Source organism: Diplodia seriata (assembly GCF_021436955.1).
Source record: "Diplodia seriata strain FDS-637 chromosome Unknown scaffold_9, whole genome shotgun sequence".
NCBI classification, from domain to species: Eukaryota; Fungi; Ascomycota; class Dothideomycetes; order Botryosphaeriales; family Botryosphaeriaceae; genus Diplodia; species Diplodia seriata.
In genome coordinates this window covers 299,890-322,304 of record NW_027117316.1, presented here as the reverse complement: position 1 = coordinate 322,304, position 22,415 = coordinate 299,890, and the positions used below count along the sequence as shown (strand labels likewise).

The window sequence follows — 22,415 nt, the reverse complement described above, 5'->3', positions numbered from 1 at the left end:
CAAAGAAGTTTTCCCGTGTAAATTCGAAGCGTGAACAAAACGTAATCGCATGATTAAAGCATTAACAATCCCCCATGAGGGCAAAAGAGGCCCATTCACCCACACCCATCCGTCTTCCCACGCGCATTTCTCACCCCGTCCCCCGCTCACAGCCTCCTCTTCGCCGCAGGCGTCCCCGTCGCCGCCGCGGTACTGCTCTTCGACGACGACGACGAAGACGAGCTGCTCTGCACCGTCGCCTGCACGACCTGGCCGGCAGTATTGAAGACGATATCCACCAGCTTGTTCAGCGGCGAGTACTCAAACGTCTTCTGCACGAGGCCGTTCGCCAGATTCGTCACGTCGCCCACCTGCGTCATGTTCTGCTGGTAGTTGCCGACGATGGAGCTGACGGCGTCGCCGCCGGCGCCCGCCACCTCCTGGACGATGTTGCCCAGGTTGTCGATCAGGAAGTTCAGCGTGTTGCCGCCCTGGGTGACGCTCCCTAGTAGGCCGTCGACGGCGCCGACGACCGTGTCGACGATGCTGGTGACGTTGTTGATGGCGGTGATGAGCAGCGGGTTCAGGTCGAGGCTGGAGAAGACGCGGTTGACGATGTCGACGAGGTGGCCCAGCCGCACGACCAGCTCCAGCTCCGCCTCGACGTCGGCGATGGTGATGTTGACCTTCTCCACCGACACGGCCACGCCCGCGTTGATCTGCACCAGCTGCGCCACGTTCGCGTTGAGGTTGATGTCCGCCCGCAGCCGGTCCACGTCCAGCTCGATCCGCCCCACCGACAGCTGCGGCACGTTGAGGTAGACGTCCGGCACCGTCGAGTTGCCCGCGCTGGACGAGCTGGATCCGCTGCCGCCGCCCGTGGTCGAGTTCGTTCCCGGCGTGGACGTGGGGAAAGTCGAGGTTGGCGTTGCGGTGGTGATGGAGGGCGCGGCCGACGCGCTGGTCCCGGATGTGGTTTGCGCGGCGCCGAGGGCGAAGAGCCCTAGGGCGCTGAGGAGGAGCGAAGTCGGCTGCATTATTCCTTATGCTCTTTCTGTATTGATGTTCCCTTTTGTTCTTTTCCAGACACAATGGTAGCGGAGGGGACGGCGCGCAGCAATGAAAGGAGGGTTGAAAACTGTCAAGGAAAGTAAAGGGGGGATGCTCGATATCTCGCCGTGTGCTAGCGGAGCAGCAGCAAGCGAAGCAAGGAAGCAACGCGCCGGAAGGAGAGAGCGGAGGCGTGAGGAGAAAAAGCGCGGGTCCGCCCGTCGTCCATCGATCGCGATGGCCCAGATCATGCCATTAAGAAAAAAGCGCAGCTGCCAGGCTCGGTGAACAAGCCAGCCGGTGAGCTGCATGACGGCGGGCCCATCCCCCGCATAGGCTGGACTATAGACAAGGGTTGGATGTGGCGCATGATGGTGATGGTCAGCGTGAGGATGAGATTGGCGGAGAGGGCGAAATAGGCAATTGCGGAGCTTGGGTTGTTTCACTTCGGACGTCATGTAAGCCACGTGCAATTTCCCGTCCAAGGCACCGGGCGGATTGCCGTCGTCTCGAACAACTGAATCGAACAAACCTGGCCAATGGGATGCTCGACGCGAGCTTCCCCGGCATCGACCCACCGGTTTGCCCACCGCTCCGGCTCAACGGCCATGCGTTGCCCGGTTCGGCTTTGCGCAGATGCCGCCGATTAAGCATAACCATCACGCTTATAGGCCACCATGCAGCCCGTCCCGCATCCCGCCACCGGTCAGAACCGCGTCTGGACTGTTTTCTTCTGTTGTTTCCCCGTCGGCCTGTCCTGCTGTGCCGTCTTTTCCTGCAGCCGTGACTCCTGACAGCAGACATCAGGTCAACAGTGCGTGCAGCTAAGCTTGAAGCCGTATCTGTGCGCCCTAGATCTCGTCGCTCTTTTCTTCCTTCGCTTTGCTCCAGCTTGACTCCCATAGCCCGCCCACCATGAAATTCTCTCTCCTCTTCCTCTCGTTTACTCTCGGGGCGCTCGCGCAGGATGGCTACGTCGGCTACTCCCTCACCGACACGGGTGACGCCGACTCGGCTGTCTACGAGACAGCCAACACGAAGGCGAACACATCCGTCGACGTCCCGCCGCCCGACGTCTTCCTCAACGCGTCGGTGCACGTAGGCGAAATCGACATCGAGGTGCTGAACCTGACGGCCAAAGTCAACCTGGCAGCGCAGGTGCTGTCGCTGCTCGACTTTAACGCCGGCGTCGATGCCTCCGTCGACCGCGTCTCCCTGACCATCCAGAATGTAACGGCAAAAGTAATTCTCGAGGCGCGTTTGGCCAACCTCGTGGCCATGATCGAGAGCATCCTCGACTCGCTCGACCTCAACCCCATCCTGGCAACGCTCGGCAATGGCTTGAGCGAGATCACCGGCGACCTCACCGACAGCTTGAGCGGCGATTCCTCGTCGAGCAGCAGTAGCTCAAGCACCAGCAGCAATCTCCAGTCCCGCGAGGACCTCGAATCGTTCCAGCTGGAGAACAACATCCTTTACTCGGTCAACGACTATAGCGGCAACACGCATACGAACCGCAAGTTGGCGCAGAACGGCGCCATCATCGACCAGAGCCTCGACAACGACGGAAACGTCCTCAGCGAGAAGACGGTCGGCAGCTACGATCGCGACATGAGCTTCACCGGGCGCGAGCACGAGACCGAGTTCGAGGGCCAGAAGGTGACGGAGCGGATGTACGAGTACCACCCCTTCCCCGGATTGGAGGCCTTCAGCGCCATCTACGTCAATGACGCCGGCGACGTGGTGGGAACCCAGATCGTCAGCGAGATCGGTGGGGGCGGCACCAGTTCGATTGCCGCGGATACGGATGAATGAATGGATGCGCAAGTTTTCAGGGGGTTGGCCTGCTTTATTTTCCCTTTCATTTTCATGAGCGTTTGAGGTTCATCCGAAGTTGATGCGCTTGAATCAGTAGCAGTGGGGCGTCGAGGGTGACGTTAGAGGACAGGGTTGAGGCTCGTCGATGCAGGTCAGCCGACCTTGGCTCGATGGAGTCTGGTTAAAGGTGTCACGAATTGGCGCCATGGCCGGGAAACAGCTTAACCAGTCAAGCGAGGATATTCCCAGGGCATGGCTACTGAGTGCTCAGGACGCGTATGCAAGAACAAGCGTGGTGCAAGAGACCTAGCGGCATTTGCTCGATGCAACGGAAGAAGCCGAGAATTCACCTTTTGTACTGCTCCTGTCTTGCTTGCCCAACGTGCGCGGATGCGACTAATCGTGGTCCAGCTTGCCATCAGTCGGATGTTTCTCGCCTGGTGGTTCCGAGTAGAGAGGCTGAATGTTTGACGATTGCGGTCGCACGTACTGGTTCGGCCGATGCGTACTTGTTACTGCGAGGCTCTGTGTCCCGGACAATCAATTTGCTCGACATAGCTTGAAGAGGGAGTATGTTCCGAGGTGGCGCAGCGGGCCGTTGTCTTGAGTGGCGTTTTCCGTCGCGCTACGGTAGCTACAACAATGGCTCCGTGAATAATAATGAAGTGGACCAAAGGCTACCGTTTGGCTAGCTCGGAAGGCTTCGACGACCTCGAGAGAGCGATCAGAGTGGCCGAGAGGGAGCATCCTGGTTGCTTGATGACATGTGATTGTTCCACAAGGTTGTGCGACATTGTCGAGTGCTGACGCCGACAAGCGTGGGCTAGAGAAGAGGGGTCGGAAGGACTTGCTGAGGGCTGGCAGCTGCACGGCGGGATGAAGGAGAGAATGTAAGACAGATCAGCAGAGGCGCGCCAGACAAACCAGAGGGCTGCAGCTGCGAACAGATGACTCGTGGAGCGGGACGCGGACGGCGGGTGCAAAGCTAAGCGAGAGCGAGAAAGAAGGCGTGGCTGCTTAGTCTGGCGGGGCAGGACCTACTAGATCGATCCTTCCCTGTATATCTTTTTTAGCTACAAGCTCCTGGTGCCTGGCAGCTCCCGTTCGCGTCCTTCGCGCCCGCCCAAAATCTCTCCAGCGTAGTGCAAACGTCGCGGCGCGGGGGAGGGCTGCGTACGCATGAAGCAGCAAAACCCTTCACGTGTCTGACCCCGCACCCGAGCTGCGGGCGGCTGAAGGTGGCCACTGCTGGCAGGGTGTTTGTGCGACCCGGCGGCACCAGACCGGCCACGACCCGCGGGCGCAGGTGCAGGGATAGCCACGCGGTGCCGCCGGAGCAGCAGCGCTGCGTGGGGCGGCTCCCACGCGCGACTCCAGAACACCATCAAATTGCAGCTCTCCAACAAGGCCCTGTCCGCTGCCTGCCCGCACCGCCCTGCCTCTGTGCCGCGCTGCTCTGCGCCTCGCCCGCTCCAGAGAACCGGGGCCCCGTCCATACCGCCACAATCGCGCAATGGCCGCCGACGACACCTCCTCCACCAAGGGCCGGTGGGAGCGTGCCCTGGGCGTCGTCGACTCGTGGGGGGAGACGGCGCGATACCAGGACCTGCCGCATTACTCGTCGCGCGACTCCACCAAGTCGTCCTCGTCCGGCTCGTCGTCGGGCTCGTCCGCCGCCGCCGACTCCTACCTGCTGCCGGACGACGAGCGCGAGCCCGAGCGGCTGGACTTCTGGGGCCACACCTTCGTGCAGACCCTCGACGGCGCCCTGTACGCCGCCCCGCTCGTCCAGAACGACCTAGAGCTCGTCCTGGACATCGGCACCGGCACCGGCATCTGGGCCTTGGACTTCGCCGACACGCATCCCGACGCCCAGGTCCTGGCTTTTGATATCAAGCACGTGCAGCCTAGCTGGTATTACCAATTTCTCGACCTTCTGTCTCCATTCCTAGTGTCAAGCAGCCTATTCCACACTCTCCGTCCTTTCCAACTCTCTCCGTCTCCTTGTTCTCCGTCGTGAAGAAGAGAAATAGAAAAGCGGCCGGCAACGAGTTTCTGATGGTGCCCCTCGCCGCGTATTACAGGACATCGCCCAACTGCAAATTCATGGTGGCCGACGCCGAGGAGGAGTGGCCGTTTGAGAAGAACGCGTTCGACTTCGTGCACGCGCGCTACCTGTACCCGGCCATCACCGACTGGGCGCAGCTGTGGCGCCAGTCGTTCGACCACCTCCGGCCCGGCGGCTGGGTCGAGCACCAGGAGGACTCGGCCATGTTCTGGTCCGACGACCCCGGCTTCGAGGGCTCGCGCACCAAGCACTTCGCCAGCCAGATCGAGTTCGCGTCCAAGAAGATCGGCAAGAACTTCCGCATCGCCGCCGAGCAGAAGGACCGCATGCAAGAGGCGGGCTTCCAGAATGTCGTGCAGAAGCTGTGCAAGGTGAGTACCTAGACCTCGATGGTTGGCGGGAGCGGCGGTTGGTTTTGTTTCCTTTCCCCTTTCGTTTGTCTGACTCGGTCCCAGATACCCATCGGTACGTGGGACGAAACCCAGCTGGACCTGGGCAAACGCATGCTACTCGTCGTGCTCGAAGGCATCGCACCCACGGCGGTGCCCGTTTTCACGCGCGTCCTGGGCTACGACAACGATGAGATCGAGGCGCTGTTGGACGAAGTCAGGGCCGAGTTCCTGAGGCAGGAGTATCGGGTTTATTTGAAGTTTTACTACACATACGGTCAGAAGCCGCCAGAGTCGGATTCGGAGCAAGAATAAAGACTGGGGTAGATCCGGGGGAAAATGGATTCTTTAAGTACATGTGTATTATACTCTTGCCTTTCTTTCCTACTGACCCTCCGTTCTCTTTGTATCACTCCTCACATTTACGTGCGTGCAGCAGTAGGACGCGTCATCTTTCACTCTACATTTCTCCCCCCATCTACGAATCCATCTACTACCACCGTCGAAACATAAGTCAACAGCCGCGCCCCGTACGAGTACGACGCGCCGAAGTGCTCGTTCCGTCATCGCGCCCGCCTTACGTTTCATTTCCTCAGCCTTGCTCCACCCACCCCGGGCCATCATGCCCGCCCGGAGCTCGGCATGCCTGTTCCTGGACTCCCTCCCACCCAAATCCCTGTCCGTCTCGTGCAGCCGATCGTCAGGCTTGCCGCCGTTTCCTTGAACGGCAGAGCGGGAAAACAGACGGGGATGGCGATCCTTTTTTTTTTTTTTTTCGCCGAGAGAGTGTGCGTGCGTGCGTGCGTGCGTGTGCATGCGTGCTCCACGTGCGTAAGGCTGCATCATTCGAAACGAAACGCACCTGCATCTACAGGTATATATATATATATATGTATGTATGTATAATGATAAAGAAAAGGTCGGGACATCGAATGGCCAACGGATTTTTGGCCGGGGCATTTAATTCCGACCGTTATCGGAGGAGTATCTACATGTAGGGTTCTGTGGCGTTGCGACGGCCGGAAGCCACACCCGCGAACCGGTCGCCCGTTTTGCTGTCGCCGGTAATTAATGGTGGTGGGTGGCGTCAAAAACGTCCCGTCCCGTCCCATCGACCGATGGTCGGTCGTCGGTAGGTGGAAAGATACTTTGTTGCCTTTTGTTTTTCCCAAGTCGCTTCAGGCATTGCCGATGGTTCGAGCCGGGCGACCGCTGCTTCTGCTGCTGTTTTGCAGTCTGAAGGCGGCGATGCGCCTGGGTGGTGACGCCGGAGGGGGTGGAGAGATCTCTTTGGAGAGACCGTTTCCTTCCCGATGCCCGCAAGGGAACCAGCCCGCTCGGTCGTAGGTCTGGCGACAACCACCACCACGAAGCGCAGTACGTTTTCTTTATGTGTGTGTTTGTCGTTCCGTTCGTGAAAAGAGAAAAAAATAAAAATCGGTAAAAGGAAAGAACGAAACAGGAGCCCCGTTTCCAACCCTCCCTTCTTCTCCCTCCCCCTCATCTCTTCCCCCGCCCCACCTCCACACCACCACCGCCCTCCTCGTCAAACACCTTATTCGGCTTGACATTGTGAAACGTCAACTCAAACTCCTCCTCCACCAAAATGCCACCCTCATCACTAGCACGGCCGCCGCCTTTGCTTCCCGTGCTGCCACTGCCACCCGTGGCCGTACGACTCTGCATGGTGGTACCGGCGGCAGTCGTGCCGGACAGCTGGTAGCCGCGGCCCGCGCCATCGATGGCGGAGCCGCCGCCGTACGGGCGCGAGTGGGAGCGCGAGCGGTTGCCGGACATGGAGCGCCAGGACGACGGCAGCAGGCCGACGAGGACGGGGAGCGAGGCCGTCAGCAGGCCGAAGGTGAGGTCGACGAGGGTCCAGGTGAGGATGCCGGTGTAGCCCCCTGGTTGAAAGTTTTTGTTAGGAGGAGGAGGAGAGGGTGGCATGGGGAAGACGGGGGGAGGAGGAGGAGGAACTCACAAGTCACGTCCAACGAGATCTTCTCCTGCGCGAGCTGCCGCAGCACGCTGCCGATGGCCGACACGGCGCCCATGGAGAAGACGACGTAGAGCCGGATCTTGGTGCCCGTGGGCAGCTTGACCTTCCACAGCACGATGATGGGCGTCGTCAGCAGGCAGAAGTCCATGACGACGTGCATGATGCTGAGCACGTTGGAGATGACCTTGGTGCTCCAGCACGTCGGCATCGTCGCCAGCTTGCCCGAGTAGACTTTGTCCCACATGGCCGCCGGCGGGTTGCACTGGAAGCACGTCCAGAACAGGGCGAGGAGCGTGTAGGCGGTTAGGAGGAAGAGGAAGAAGTCATTGAAGTAGCGCCAGATGCGCGACGTCATGCTTGTTAGGCGGCGGTTGAAAAGCGTGATGCTGATTTTGATGATGCCGACGGAGGTGAAGAAGAGGATTTTGCAGACCACGCCGAGCTGGTAGGGTTGGAGTTAGCGATGAGGGAAAGTAGGGGTTTTGGCTGATGGGATGGCGTACCCAGTTGAAGTCGTTGTACTCGGCGTAGGTGACGTCCCAGCTGTGTTTTCCGCCTCCGCCGTGAACAACCATGGCGATCTGGATGGCGGGATACGCAATTGCCATGATCTGTTGCTTGTCGTTAGTGAGCCGATCGGCGAGGGTGTTTTGATGAAGTGTAGACGCACTGCACCGGGAATCAACATCCAGTCATCGGCACCCCAGCGCACACCAGTTCGAAAGAGCCGTACGGCCAGGCGAGCAACCGTCACCGAGACCATGACGAAGATGCAGACAGACATGCCGGCAATGATGGCTGCTCTTTTCTCCTCATACTGGTAGTCGTCCGGGCGTTTGGGTAGAAGGCTATAGCCCTTTTCGGCGTCGAGCTTGCCGTCCAGATGGACGGCCCGAAGCATGCCCTTGACGATCCAAAAGTCGTTCTCGGTAGCCGGCGGAGAGCCGATGAGGGCCGAGCTCGAGGTCGATCGGTGCGGTAGATGGTGGTAAGACATGATTGAGGGCCGCAGCAGCGGGTAGAGAAGGCGATCTACCGCGAGCGTGCAAGAGTGCCCAAAAGAAAGCAGAAGAGCAGAAGTGGCATTGGGCTATGGGTATATCTATTTTTCGCAGGTGTGGCCAGCTCCACAAAAGCGTTTAATGCGCGGAGGACGGCCATGCTTTTTCTGTGTGACCGGGTGTTGCGAAATAGTCAGGTTAATGGCTGCTAAGCAGCGACTCGCAAGGATGCGCGAGACTCGTGAGCACCAGGACCTCCTAGCTTCCTGTTCTCCACAAGAGCGCAGGATGCCCATGGCGGACTGCCTGAACGTGCAATAGCGAGTGGGGGATATTCGCAAAGGGCGATCGGACGGGCAGGGTCCGACCGACACCATGGTAACAGAACACGGCAGTGGCTTCCGTACGCGTGGCCACACGAGGGCGATACGGCCGGGTCGGCATCTCCAGGCTCTGAGGTGCATGGTGGACGGCGACGGATTCAGCCAGTGTGCCGCCTGGTAGCGTCGAGCCGGGAGCGGCGCAGCACAGCGTCGGGTAGAGGCCGGAATCTCGAGCGGTCGGCAGGCAGTTGGTGTTAATATCGAGAGATCGCAGGGATAGGCGGCGGGGCGGCGGTGGTTCGACCTATGGCAAGATCCGAAGCGAGATTGGCAGCCCTGCCACCTGCCACCTGCCAGCTGTTTGTTGCGGCGCGGGAAGGAGCTAGGGCGGGGGCTTCGGCCGTTGGGCCTTATCCTGGGCCTGCTCTCGTACCTGCCGTTCCTGCGTCGCCGCCACGGCAAAGTCGGAGCTAGGAAAAGCACCAGCAGGTTTCGTGTTTGACGCTGCCTCGACGCGCGTGAAACGGCGGTGCAGAGCCTTGCGTGCTTGGTTCGGCCTCAACACCAACACACGCACTGTCGCGATGCCGCGGTGACGCGGAATTCGCCTGCTCGCAGCGAGCACACAGGCAAGCGAGCCCGGAGAATCTGCCCCGCCCGGACCGCCGCCCGCCCCCTATAGGCCTATCTGCTTGCCGATTGTGGGCGTGGCGGTCGGCGGATCTATGCGTCTATCGTCCGTCTCTTCGCTAAATAACGTCGCCGTCTCCCTATGCTCGCAGCCTCTGCCCACCCTGCTTCCCGCCTGCCATTTCAGTACCGCCTGCTTAATATTTAATCCACACAGCAATGGTTCGTTTGATTCCCACGCTGCTGTCGGGAGCCGTGCTTCTGGACGGCGCCCTGGCCGCCAGCTCCAACAGCTCGTGCGTGGGCGTCAATGCCATTGCCCCGAGCTGCAAGTCCAACGAGAGCCTGCACTACCGCGACGTCTTCTACGTCGGCGGCAGGTACGTAAACACGGCCTCGGGCAACCTGACGTACGACCAAATCTACGTCGAGAAGCTCACGCCGGCGGCTGGCGTGAAGCAGCCGAAGCCCATGGTCTTTTTCCACGGCGGAGGTGAGTTTCCGCACCATCAATTCCCGTTGCGGCTGTTGTGCTAACCCAGACAGGTGCCACCGGAACCGTAAGTTTCACCCGCCAACTGACCTTCGTCCATGCTCACCCCGTTTCTTACACAGACATGGCTCAACACGCCCGATGGCCGCAAGGGCTTCGCCTCGTACTTCCTGGACCAGGGATATCAGGTCTACCTCCTAGACCAGACCTCGGTCGGCCGCGCAACCGAGGAAGATCTCGACCACTTCCCCATGCGCTGGGGCTCGACGGTCGAGATTAGCCAGAAGGGCTTCACCGCGCCTGAGATCTCCAACGCGTATCCGCAGTCGCAGAACCACACGCAGTGGCCCGGCACCGGCCTGAGGGGCGACCCCTACTTCGACGCCTTCCAGGCCAGCATCCTGCCGCTGACGACCAACCTGACGGCCCAGGAGCTGTCGATGCGCGCCTCGGGCTGCGCCCTGCTCGAGCTGATCGGCAGCTCGTACCTCGTCTCGCACTCCATCGGGGCCCTGCACCCCATCCTGCTGTCCAACGACTGCCCGGACCTGGTCGCCGGAAACATCAACCTCGACCCCACCACCATCCCCTTCCAGAGCTACACCGGCAACACCACCTCGGCCGTCGGCCGCACCGACGCCCGCCCCTGGGGCCTGACCAACACCCACATCGACTACGTGCCCGCCATTGCGAGCTCCGACGAGCTCAACACCACCTCGGTCGGCGAGGACACGCTCGCCAAGCGCAGCTGCCTCATGCAGGCCGAGCCCGCCCGCCAGCTGCCCAAGATCGCGTCCGTGCCGTACGTCGCCCTGACCGGCGAGGCCAGCCCGCACATGACCTACGACCACTGCATCATCGACTACTTGGAGCAGGCTGGTGGAACCCCCGAGTGGATCAAGCTGGGCGAGATTGGCATCCATGGCAACGGCCACTTTGGTTTCTTGGAGCTGAACAGCCACGACATTGCCGGCGTGGTCCACCAGTGGATCCAGAACAGGACCATCTCGGCATGAGAGAGAGATGAGTAGAAAATTCAACCAATTGGCCCGTTACTTGAAAAAATAAATCAGCGCTTGTGATCTGAAAGTCGTGTCTGGTTCCGAAAGTGACCCGTCCCAATCCTGTCTGGGTTAGCTTTGTCAATATCTGATCCATACCGGCTATCCGCTTACCGGCCAGAGGGCACCTGGTAGTCAAGTTGAAGTGCTTCCTCATACTGATCAAGCCCTCGGCTTGGTCCCTGTCGGTGCTATCCAAATGTCCAAGACACAGTGCAACACACCCGGCGCATACGTCTTGACCCTTTCCACATGCTCGAGCCTCACCACATCCCCGACATCCGCACCCACCTCCAAACCGCCCCCGCATCTCTCCGCCCTCACCTTCCCCCAAATCCTGCGCACCTCCCCAACCACCTCCTCCGCCCTCTCCCGCACCTCGCGCTCCCCAAAATTCTCATGCAAATGCACCCACCCGCCCAACCGCGGCTCCAACACCCTCACCGCCGTCTCCCAGGCCCCCCTCGACGTCGGCAGCAGCCCGGCATTCACATGCCTCACGGGCGGCAGCCTCCGCCTCATCCCCTCCACCCTGCGCGCCGCGTGCGCATTGTCCTCGCAAAAGACGACGAAATCCCGTTCCTCCTCCTCCTCCTCCTCCAACGCCCCCCCATCTCCCTCCTCCCCACCACCACCACCACCACCAGGAACAACCACCCTCACCCCCCACCCATTCAACCCCGCCCCCCTCCGCAACCCCTCCACGCTCCACCCGTTGATCTCCCACCCCACCACCGTCCGCACGCCCGCCCGGCGGTACGGAAACGCGAAATACCCGATCCCCGCGTAGAGGTCGACGGCGGCGCAGCCCGCGGCGACGCCGACCGTCCCCATCGAAAGAATTCGCGCCTTCTCCTTGACGTTGCCGCGGCTGAACATGGTGTGCAGCGGCGCCCACGTCTGCGCGATGCCGTTCTGGCGCGAGGTGGCCCAGAAGGCGGCGGCGAAGTCGGTCGGGGAGGGAGGGAGGGAGGAGGAGGAGGGGGACGGGCCGAAGGCGCCGTGGAGGGGTGTGAGGGAGGTGGGGGAGCGGAGGATGTTTTTTTCGTCTGCGATTTTTTCGTTGTCGGCGATGGCGGCGACGGCGCCTGTTGCTGGGTGGGGGGCCGTCGTGGCGGCGTTGTGCGAAGCGATCGGCGCGTTGAGCGCGATGTGCGTGACGGAGAGGCGCTGGGCGACGTGCGCGAGGAGGTGCTGGAGCGTTGGGTTGGTGTGGGAGAGGGGGCTGTCGATGTGGGTGGTGGTGGCGGCGAGGAAGGCGGTCCAGGACGGTCGGTGGAAGGTGTGGGCGGGTAGTAGGAGGAGGGGTGGGTAGATGGAGTAGGTGCCCGGGAGGTCGGCGGCGAGTTGGGCGGGGGTGAGGGAGAGCCTCGAGAGCGTTTCGGCGGCGGCGGCGGGCAGGGCGGACAGGGCGGAGTGGAAGGCGGCGCGGAGGGGGTTGTTGTGCGGTTGGGGGCTGGCTGGTGGCGATCCGGCTTGCGGGCCCGATGTTGGGAGGGTGATTGTGGAGATGGCTTTGAGTGCGTCCGGAGGGAGCCGGGATGTGAGGGCTTGGGTGAGGTCTCCGAGGTGCGTCGCGAGGGTGGGAGTGTCTGATTCGTTGACGGATGTGGTGTTGGGAGTACGGGATAGAAATGGTATTACGAACCACTTCCCAGTGTCGAATCTCTGGTCTCGCTCGGAAGGTCTAGCACGGGTGCTGTCTGGAGTATACGGCGCAATTTTCCGTCTCTTGTCCAGGATCCGATGCTCTTCTAGAAACGTCTTGACGATCTTGACACTTTGGGCCGGTACGACTAGAGCTTTATCATCGCCGAAGTTGGGGGAGGACGCCATGAAGTAGGGTGGTGAAGCTACTCCGACGAATTGTGGAATAGGATATTGGCGCTGGGCAAATTCGGAAACTTGTAGAAACAGACTGGGACGAAAGAAAATTCTTCCCCTCGACAGACAGCTCCGGACGAGGAAAGGTTCGGCACCTTGAGACTATCCTATCAGCTACTTTGTCAGACGAAGAAGCGGGAAAAGAAGGAAACACGGGTAATATGAAGGCCCGAGATGAAGAAAGGTGATGTGATAAGAGAGAGAAAAAGCATGGAGGTGGTGGGCCTGCCGAAAGCACCGGAAATCTGCCGAGGATTAGCCTTGCACATGGCATGAATGCTCGTTACTTAGCCAAGGCCTTTGGGGCCCCCGAAGTCAGGGTCTTGCTAGACATGCAGTCCAGCCGTAGGTCGGATCCCTGCCGTTGCTGCATACGCGAATGTATGCCTCAAAGTGCTTGCGGTTAGAATAATGCAAGAGCGAACTGACCGTAGTTACATCAAGTCTTGTATGGCCGGCGCTAAGGACTGACGTATGCTCGGACTACGTCATTGGCTCGATTGGTGCAGCCACTGCGTCCTTGTCTGGCTGGCCTATTACTTGTCGACCTTAACAACCGAAAGCCATCCTTCCCCCGCACTTGTCCAGTCTATTACCAGCGACTTTCCCCCAACTCATCCAACAAAGCATCTCGATATCCTCGATGACCACATCCAGATCAAACATGTCTCCGTTATCCAAGCCTACTCATGAGCACCTCATGAGCTACCGAATAGCTCGCGGTGAACAAGGCGTCCTGACATTCGAGCCATACAAATCCTCTCTCCTCCCGCTGTGGCGCTTTCGAACACCGGCAGTTGCCCGGAAAAGTTCCAAGGACCTGTGGGACCGCTTTGAGCTGTATGATAAGGAGGACGACTTTGTTGGAATGGACATGTGTAGGAAGTTCATCCAAATGGTGCGTCGAATACTGGATAACAGGAGCATAGAGTGAGCTTGGAGGAGGCATCCAGGGTTGATGTGCACATCACTATAGGGAATGACGCGCTCTAAACGCTACGCAAACCATGCTGGCGGACGCAAATACGACAAGAGTAGCGGTGCAGAGCTTCCCAAGAGCTCAACCCACGAAGGTGCCAAAGACAAGCTCGAAGCCTCCGAGATATTTCGAGAAGCATGGAACCGATGCCGGGCGCACGAGGGATATCTGCAGAAGAAGGAAAGGTTCATGAAAGAGCAGAAAGAATGGGACAAGCAGATGAAGCGGGAAAAGCAGGATGAGCATTGAATCTTTTGTGGCCAGCTCGCTAACTCGATGTACGCCGGATTCCCAAAAAGATTATCAGAGCCGCTTATGCAAAGCCCTCTGAGTATTCCGAACTCCATATCCGTTACGAAGGCAAATACACGAGCTCCGACGAAACCAGGCAATCCAATTCTATGTCAATACAGCGATGGACGGAGCGATGGACGGCGCGCTGGGCAGTCTCGTGGGAAGAGGTAGTACAGCGTCGGACAAACAGACGTGCTTTTTGCGCCAGGAGTGATAGTACAGTGACGGACGACCTGACGCGCTGGACTGCCAAGCGGGAAGAGGTAGTACAGCGTCGGACTATCAGACGGGCGTGCTGCGCAGGAAGTGTCGGTACAGCGACGGACGACCTGACACGCGAAACTGCCCAGCGTGCCGTCCATTGCTGTATTGACTTACAACACAGCATCGCGTTGCCTGGTTTCGTCAGAGTTCGTGGACCGACTTTTACCTCGAGGCTCTGGAAGTGTCGTCTGCTTTTGGCGTTGCATGGATCTGAAGCCGGTTAACCTCCGCATTCTCTCCTTTCCAGCTGACTTACGCTTTCGGCGAAAGATATCCACTCATTGATTCCCTTCGAATACGCATCTTCGGTCTCGTCTGGTGCAACTTCATGTCCCCATACCACCACTTCGTCAAATTCTCCGACTTCTTCCATCAGGCGCAACTCGATATGCTGTTGTCCGTCTTCTCCTTCCTCCGCCTCGGCCCCGCCGGCAGCATCGGTTTGCGGGAGAAGCCTATTCGTGTTGTTCAACAGAGCACCTGGGTTCCCATCAGCCACTGCTCTGTACGCTTGAGTATTCGCGGCGCACCTCTGTATCCGTCGGGAAGTTGAAGTTTGCGTCCACACAGTTTGCGACCGCGAAAGTAGGCAGTTTGCTTGCCATCTTCAGAGTAGTGTCAGCTTTGGTCTGTCCAAGCGCTTACCCTGCAACACACCATCTTCCTCCTCGGGTCGCCAATAGCGATCGGTAGCATTCACAGGTCCATTGTGGTCGATTCGGCAGGGGAGCAAATTTGGGGTGAATTTTCCGGAATGTTGAGTTGATCGTTGGACGGAGAGCATGGTGGATGAAGGACAGTGGACGGTGGACGAGGTGTTTAATGGTTTGTCGCACGAAGACGCGAAGACGCGTTGCGGACGCACGGCTCACGGACGCACTTGTGCACGGACGAGATCAGCAACCAGATAAGATAAGGCGATCGACGAAGCTTCCCGTCACAGGCACCCGCTCATCGTCTCACCACTGCCACACCGATCCGGGCGACTTCCAAGAACACGCTGACCGGCGGTCTGCTCGAGGCGTGCATGAAAAGAAAGAAGAAGGCTGACACATCGAATCGGCGTGGGCGGAGACGTGCTCGGTACATCGGGCGCGAGCATCGAGCGAGCTCCCCGCAATCGCCGGTCGCCGTGCTTGTAGGGGCCCACCGGAACGCCTTCATCCGCCGCCTGCGCAACCACCTTGACCCCATCAGCACCGCGGCTGTCGCAGCCTGCCACAGATCACCACGTCGGTCAGAATGCGCCACGTCCTGCGACTCTCGGACGGGCAGCTCGCGCCTCCCAGCTCACCAGAAGCGCGGCTTCGCGGCGACCGGAGTTTTTGAAGGCGCTGCTCCGAGCCTTTGAATCCGCAAACGTCATTGACAAGCTCCAAACGGTATGGCCTGCGCAGAGGAAAGACAGCACTCTCCGCCAGTCTACGCCCAATACGACGAATAGCCCACCTTTCTGGTTGCTCGCCGCGACTCTCACTCAGCAATTGCCCCACCGGCCATGCCGCAACCCGGGGTTGTGTCTGTCCGCCGCGGACCCGTGCCAGACCATGCCTCCGACCCGCCCTAGGGTATATGCGGCCCTGAGATGCTTATTTTTCCGCCGTACCGTCATCCGCTTTCTTTCTCATCCCTCCAGTGCCCCTCCTGACTCCGCGTCATTGTTGTGGAGCTTCTTTGTCTTGCGCCTATTCTGTCTCTCGCGCCGTTACCCCTCGACATTCTTCCACCCCCATTCCGCCCTGTTTACGGGACAAGAGCCCTTATCCGAACTCCACCAAGTCTCCTCGTTGCCTAGCCTCGTGCGGCGAGCTTCAGCGCGGTACCAGTCTGAGAACCGTAGCCTGCTTCCTTGATGGCAATCATAACTCCTCTCGCGTCGCGCTTCAATGCGCTGCGCAGTTATGCTGGTAGTACGGCCTGGACTCCGCTGGTGGCATTGTCGCGAAGCGCCGTCATGTCAGTCCTGGCCCGAATGCGGAAGGGTCGCCTAGCCGTTGTGGATGCAGATGGAAAGGAGACGATCTGTGGGAGTTCTGAGAACCGCGCTGGTCTACCCCAGACTGTTCTGCGGGTGCACAACGACTCGTTTTGGGTGCGAATGATGCTCTTCGCAGATATGGTATGTCTCGCGCCAGCTGCTACTAGGATCTAGTTTGGCCGCCTTGCTAATTTTGTGAAGGGCTTTGCGGAGAGCTACATGCTGGGCGAAGTCTCGTGCCCGGATTTGACAGCTTTCTTCGAGGTATATCAGCAGCACCCGCCAGATGCTACTCTTCCCGCTAACACAAATGTCGCAGCTGTTCATCCTGAATCGTGAGGACCTTTCTGACGGCTCAACAATTACGTCTTCAATCAGCACGAACATTGCAGGCCTCGCACGAGCCACAAATACGCTCTCCAACTCCCGTCTGAACATCGCCGCGCATTACGATATCAGCAATGATATGTTTGCCGCCTTTTTGTCCCCAGACATGACATACTCGTGCCCAATCTGGCTCCCCAAGTCATCCTCACTCTCCGCAAACGAGACACTAGAGACGGCACAAATGCGGAAACTGGATCGCTTCATCCACAATGCTCATATCAAGGCAGAAGACCATGTGCTTGAGATTGGCACCGGCTGGGGAAGCTTTGCCATTCGAGCAGTACAAACCACGGGTTGCCGGGTCACCAGTCTAACCCTCAGTACAGAGCAGAAGGAGCTTGCGGAAGAGCGCATCAGGGACGCAGGATTTGAGGATCGGATCGAGGTGCTGCTGTGCGATTACCGCGCCCTCCCCCCTCCGCAAAATGACAGGGGTGCCTACGACAAGATAATAAGCATTGAAATGCTCGAAGCCGTGGGAAAGGAGTTCTTGGCGACATATTTCGAATGCGTGAATAGGTTACTGAAGAAGGATGGTGGAATTGCGGTATTCCAATGCATCACCATGCCCGAGACAGTGAGTTCAGACCACGATCTGCCCGTATGGAAGAGCGATGTCCCGTGTGGCACCTCGCTCGTCCTCCTAGAAACCATTTCTCAACATACTGACGATCAATACAGCGCTACGATGCCTATGCCTCTTCCGACGACTTCATCCGCCGCTACATCTTCCCTGGCGGTCACCTCCCCACCGTCTCCCAGCTAGTCGCTTCCATCAACGCCGGCAGCCGCAAGACGCTAATCGTCGACAACATCGAAAACATCGGGCCGCACTACGCAAAGACGCTGCGGCTCTGGCGCGAAGATTTCATGAGCAATTTCGACGAGAGCATCAAGCCGGCGCTGCTGCGCGAAAGCGAAAAGCGAGGGCAGGCCATGGGAAAGAGGGACGTCGAGACCTTCAGGCGGAAGTGGGAGTATTACTTCACCTACTGCGAAGCGGGTTTCCGCGCGAAGACGCTGGGAGATGTGATTATTACGGTTGGGAGGGAGGGCGCGGTAGAGATGATGGAGGAGGTGCCGCTTTGATTGGCAGCGGGTGTGTATATGTTGATAGCGATGATATTGGAGCGGGGTGGAGGTAATGCTGGGCAGAAAGCGGATAGAGAGATCTTCACCTAGCTGCAAGGCTTGAATGTGTTTGCGTGTTTTCTTAGCATACTCTCATCTCGGTTATTTCATGAGCGCGGCGTTCTTTCGTACACTCTCCGGTCATAATCTTCTATTCGGATCACTAGCTGACGATTCGTCTGTAACATTGCATATTATGCAATCCTTTCACATATGGCTCATGCTGTATTCCCCAGGTTCCTTTGAAACGAAACCCGATCAATCCGTATGTTGGTCACTTGCTGGAAGGAGTGGCGCCTGGGAGGGGAAGAAAGAGTGGTGTGGGTGGACGGTAGGGAGCCCAAATGTAAGCTCGCCTGACCCCAGACCAGCTGGGCTGCGGGGTTCCAGACCATTGGTAGAGTTTGCTGACACAGCCTTCAAGTGTTTCCCCAACGAGGCTGTGGTATCAGCAATGCCATGTACGCCGTTACACTAGATGCTCAGCTATGTTCAGCTGGCAAACGTCAAGTGTGGCCGTTGGGGACTTAAATAGGCACTTATTGTGCGCTAAGGATTGACTGAGCTGCAATAGGGAAGAGCGTAAGCTTTATTTGGGGCAGGCAGCGACTTTTGTGCACACGCCTACAACGATGTACAACCATCCCTTACAGTTGTTGCTCATGAAAATATGCTTGTACTGCGTGTGCAAGGCAGACATCATGCCTTGTACCTCAACCCCAAGGCTGATTCTAAATTCAGAAAGGACCAAGGAATGGAGTGGTGCCCATAAAGGTCGGTTTTTTGTCCCCTCTACTTTGCGAAGCCAGCTCAGGCTTCCCTGCCCTTTTTGGAGATTTTCAAGATGGAAGCTTATGCCACAGCCAATAGCAAGTCTGACAACTACGAGATTCTCATAGGGATCTGGACCAATTGGACCCGCGGATCAGTCTTCGGGCGAACCCTCACCCTCCAACGGCGCGATGGTGACCTCCTCATCGCCTTCATCGCGCTTTTCGTCACCATTGTCGGTACCAGCTTGTGGAGGATCCTATGTTTCGGCCTCCACGGCTTCTTCTCCACCGAGAAGACTCGCGACGGAGTCTATCACCAGCGTCAGGCCATCTTACGCAACTCCGCCAATGGGGCGAGCGGGCTTATCCGCTTCGTACAGGCCATGTGGGCATGGCGACACAGAGACTCGAAGCCGTACCGCCGCATAGCGCCACTCATCACCTTCACCGCGTTCTTCCTTTGCGTCTTCGGCGTGGCCTCTGGCTTCTCCTCGCGCGTCTCCACAGGCATCGGCAACGAGGTGCTTGTCCAGACGCCCGACTTAGGCGTCTCATGGGGTCTCAACTTGACGTGGACACAGATCCTCAACATTTGGTATCCTGCGTACTCGCGCAGCGTGCTCTCGTACGCAACGTACGCGCAACAATGCTATACGAACGACACGAATACGGCCAATTGCAACAACTTCATCAAGCCGCGGCTGGAATACCTGGTTCAGCGCAACGCATCGTGTCCATTCGGGGCCGAAATGTGCAAACTGCCCAACGGAAATATCTTCATTGATACTGGGCTGCTGGACTTCAATGATGATCTTGGCGTGAATCTCCCACTGGCCCGGCGATTCCAGTACCGACGCACAACGCACTGTGCACCGATCGTGACTGAAGGCTATAAAGAGGAGTTCCTGGAGGGAAACGCGACATGGCACAGTACTGGAAAGAATTGGACGAAGCCGGCGCATACAGTGTACTATTACGGACAGGCGCCTTTCGAGAACGTGACGAATGCGACGTACGAGTACCAGACGAACATCCCGGATTACGCGGTGAAGATGAACACGGCGCCAGCGTTCTACAGCATAGGGTAAGCATGGACTTAAGCCTCGTTCGGAGTGAGAATCACTAACGGAAACCAACATTGGCCCGTAGGACACGCCAGGTCTTTGGCATGAACGGAACGATCCAGCCCGGATCGGCATTCGCGCCCATGCCGTCGTTGCTGCGAGTGGACGCCGATATGGTGCTCATATTCCTCTCCGCCAACGAGATCGGCTACTCGGGCGTCGTCGACGACCCCTGGTACGCGGCCCACCAGCCATACGACCGCGTCGTCGAATTCGCAGGCCAGAATCCGGGGGACTCGCAGATATACCACCGCGACGAGCCGGCGGCAGTGCTGGGCTGCGTCCTCCAGGAACAGATCTGCAACCCGCGGATGCCGGCGCACAAAGGATGTACGCCCCTGGGCTCGCAATGGGATCTGGACGTGAACGCGATGGACGTTGTCGAAGGCGAGGATGAGGCGTGGTTGCTGGTAATGCTGATCAAGCTGGGCCTCGACTACCAGATACCCCTCTGGGACATCGTCAACACCCTCGGCAGCTCCTCGCTCAGCTCGTCCTTCAGCCTCACCAACGGCATGCAGGCGGCGCTGCCGCCCGACCAGTGGCAGCGCGACGTGGAGCGCTGGCACTCGATCATGATGGCGAGCCTGCAGGGCAGCGTCGTCGAAGTGGCCGAGGGCCCGTCGGCGCCCGAGTTGCGCGCCGAGTACCAGAAGCCGGCGAACGACAGGGAGAGGGCGCTTTGCAGACGTCAGGTAGGTCGTTTTGCCATCCTCACTCCCCCCCCCCCCCCCCCCCCCCCCCCTTTCGACAACCGGACGAGGTTTTGATCTTTCTTGCTGACCTTTTCTTTTTTCGCACGCAGAAAATCATGTCCACCGCCCACAGCAACTTCTCCGTCTTCGGCCTCTCCTTCATCTTCGCCGCCGGCGGCCTCGTCATCCTGGCCTCCTGGATCCTCGAGCCGCTCGTCGCCTTCGTCCAGCGGCGCTGCAGGCTCGACTCGTACGCGCGCCTCGAGTGGTGCGCCAACGAGACGCTCCAGCTGCAGCGGCTGGCGCACGAGGAGCTCGGCATGGGGACGTGGTCGAAGTGCGACGGGGACGTGCCGGTCACGGAGAAGGGGGAAAGGCTGGCCATGCTGGACTTGACGGATTCGAAGCATCCGAGGCTGAAAGCGAGACCTATGGGATGGGAGGAAATCGTCGCGCGAGGCCCTCCCGAAGGCATGCAGGAGGCTGGGGATGACGGCGGCAGAGGCACGGAAAGGAACGACGGCGGTTGTGGTGGATGCGACGGGAAAGACCCGAGGTGCAGCGTCGAGGAAGTCGTCGTCTCGCCTGTGAGCTCGACTCCTCCGGGCAGTGTTGACGGAAATACGCTGGTTGAGATTGCTGATGTTCCAATGTCTTTGGACGACCGGCATGCGGGAAATTGCACGCTCGTAGATGGGAGAGACGCGGCGGCGCGGGAGGGCATGTAGGCAGGAAAGATGAATAACTGTCTGGGGTATCTTAACTTTTCGGTGTCGAAAAAAACATTTCCATGCAATGTGCTTCCTCAACGACCCACACCTATTCTATCACATCACATCCACCACCAACTCCTCATTTCCTCCCCCTCTTCTTCTTCTTCGTCTTCCCCGCCGACCCCCCTCCGCCCCCCTCCGCGTTCGGCCGCCCCCACTTCTTCGCATGCTCCGCCTCAAACGCATCCTTCTCCTTCCGAAACAACAGCATCGTCGCGCGCGCATCCTCCACACTCGAATGCTCGCCCCCCTGGATCTCGACGCCCAGAAACTCCCTCGCGAGCTTCTTCAGGGCAGGCGCCTTGCCCATGCTCAGCTTGCGAAAGGCCGGATGGCGCGACGTGTCGCGGACGTCGCGTTTCGGATGCGACAGCACGAGGGCGTCGAGGTCGTTCTTGACGGCGTGCGCGACCAGGATGCGGCCGGCCAGCAGCGCGGCGACGTCGCGCTGCACATCGGCGAAGGGCCGCGCGTGCCCCGCGCGCAGCAGCGCAGGCGTGATGCCCGATACCGCCGTGCGGTAGTCGGTGACGGGCAGCCGAGGCAGCACGTACGAGTCGTATAGTTGCGTGCCGTGGTAGTCGACGACGGATACGCGCGCTAGCTGCGAGTCTTGGTCCGGCGTGGGCCCCACCCCGACCATCTCGCAGTCGAGCGCGATGTACTTGCCCGGTGCGATGGAGGCGGTGAGCCCGGCGTTCGGGACGTCGGAGGCGTTGGTCGTCGTGGTGGGGAGCGAGGCGGTGGCGCGGGTCGGCAGGTTGTAGGCGGCGGCGACGTCGGCGACGGAGATGCCGTGGTCCTCGGCGAAGAGGGCGAGGGTTGCGGAGGGTGGAGCGGTGGTGGTGGTGGTGGTGGTGGTGGTGGCGGGTGGTTCTTGCGCGGCGGCGGTGGTGGAGAGGAGGGAGCCCATTTTGCGCTTTTTGAAGTCTTTGCGTTTTGCGGACGTTGGCGTGGCGTTGGGGTTTGCGCGCTTCTTGGTGATCTTGTACGAGTCCTCTTTGGGGTTCTTGCGGTTGAGGACGGGCTTGTGGTCTTTCCTTTCCTTGGCGGGGGGGAGCTTTTGTTGCAGCTTCTTCCAGTTGCTGGACAGGTCCTTGAGATCCATCGTATGCACGAGATCGCGGTCGCTGCGGGGCGTTCGGGGCAGCGAGGTAAGGGCCAGGAATTGGCGTCCACGGCGGTGGATCGGAAGGGAGGCTGCAACACCAGCAGAGCGCAATGGGCGGCGGACAAGGGCAGTGTTGTTGAGGCGCGTCGTCTCGAAACTTTTCGAGCGGGACAGGGAAATGCAGGTCACGTGCAGCAGGGCCTCAGCCGCC

At 59.4% G+C, this 22,415-nt stretch overlaps 9 protein-coding genes across 9 annotated transcripts; 6 read left to right on the top strand and 3 right to left on the bottom strand.

Moving 5' to 3' along the window:
- Window positions 1-146: 146 nt before the first annotated feature.
- On the bottom strand, window positions 147-1,487 carry SLS55_008520 (uncharacterized protein; the record flags this gene model as incomplete). The annotated part of the gene is made up of 2 exons (XM_066779928.1): window positions 147-990; window positions 1,483-1,487. The coding sequence occupies 2 exons, from the start codon at window positions 1,485-1,487 to the stop codon at window positions 147-149; spliced, it is 849 nt and encodes a 282-aa protein (XP_066629157.1).
- A 457-nt stretch (window positions 1,488-1,944) lies between these two features.
- SLS55_008519 (uncharacterized protein) lies at window positions 1,945-2,844 on the top strand (the record flags this gene model as incomplete). Its single annotated transcript, XM_066779927.1, has 1 exon — window positions 1,945-2,844. The coding sequence occupies one exon, from the start codon at window positions 1,945-1,947 to the stop codon at window positions 2,842-2,844; it is 900 nt and encodes a 299-aa protein (XP_066629156.1).
- Window positions 2,845-4,360: 1,516 nt separating this feature from the next.
- Window positions 4,361-5,619, top strand: SLS55_008518 (uncharacterized protein; the record flags this gene model as incomplete). Its single annotated transcript, XM_066779926.1, is given in 3 exon segments — window positions 4,361-4,785; window positions 4,800-5,286; window positions 5,371-5,619. The coding sequence occupies 3 exon segments, from the start codon at window positions 4,361-4,363 to the stop codon at window positions 5,617-5,619; spliced, it is 1,161 nt and encodes a 386-aa protein (XP_066629155.1).
- A 1,240-nt stretch (window positions 5,620-6,859) lies between these two features.
- Window positions 6,860-8,300, bottom strand: SLS55_008517 (uncharacterized protein; the record flags this gene model as incomplete). Its single annotated transcript, XM_066779925.1, has 5 exons — window positions 6,860-6,867; window positions 6,981-7,208; window positions 7,286-7,745; window positions 7,807-7,914; window positions 7,974-8,300. The coding sequence occupies 5 exons, from the start codon at window positions 8,298-8,300 to the stop codon at window positions 6,860-6,862; spliced, it is 1,131 nt and encodes a 376-aa protein (XP_066629154.1).
- A 1,176-nt stretch (window positions 8,301-9,476) lies between these two features.
- On the top strand, window positions 9,477-10,766 carry SLS55_008516 (uncharacterized protein; the record flags this gene model as incomplete). Its single annotated transcript, XM_066779924.1, has 3 exons — window positions 9,477-9,750; window positions 9,804-9,817; window positions 9,873-10,766. The coding sequence occupies 3 exons, from the start codon at window positions 9,477-9,479 to the stop codon at window positions 10,764-10,766; spliced, it is 1,182 nt and encodes a 393-aa protein (XP_066629153.1).
- A 5,754-nt stretch (window positions 10,767-16,520) lies between these two features.
- On the top strand, window positions 16,521-17,686 carry SLS55_008515 (uncharacterized protein; the record flags this gene model as incomplete). Its single annotated transcript, XM_066779923.1, has 2 exons — window positions 16,521-17,174; window positions 17,279-17,686. The coding sequence occupies 2 exons, from the start codon at window positions 16,521-16,523 to the stop codon at window positions 17,684-17,686; spliced, it is 1,062 nt and encodes a 353-aa protein (XP_066629152.1).
- Window positions 17,687-18,572: 886 nt separating this feature from the next.
- Window positions 18,573-19,589, top strand: SLS55_008514 (uncharacterized protein; the record flags this gene model as incomplete). Its single annotated transcript, XM_066779922.1, has 1 exon — window positions 18,573-19,589. The coding sequence occupies one exon, from the start codon at window positions 18,573-18,575 to the stop codon at window positions 19,587-19,589; it is 1,017 nt and encodes a 338-aa protein (XP_066629151.1).
- Window positions 19,590-19,708: 119 nt separating this feature from the next.
- On the top strand, window positions 19,709-21,048 carry SLS55_008513 (uncharacterized protein; the record flags this gene model as incomplete). Its single annotated transcript, XM_066779921.1, has 2 exons — window positions 19,709-20,320; window positions 20,431-21,048. The coding sequence occupies 2 exons, from the start codon at window positions 19,709-19,711 to the stop codon at window positions 21,046-21,048; spliced, it is 1,230 nt and encodes a 409-aa protein (XP_066629150.1).
- A 124-nt stretch (window positions 21,049-21,172) lies between these two features.
- Window positions 21,173-22,201, bottom strand: REX4 (3'-5' exonuclease; the record flags this gene model as incomplete). Its single annotated transcript, XM_066779920.1, has 1 exon — window positions 21,173-22,201. The coding sequence occupies one exon, from the start codon at window positions 22,199-22,201 to the stop codon at window positions 21,173-21,175; it is 1,029 nt and encodes a 342-aa protein (XP_066629149.1).
- Window positions 22,202-22,415: the final 214 nt, after the last annotated feature.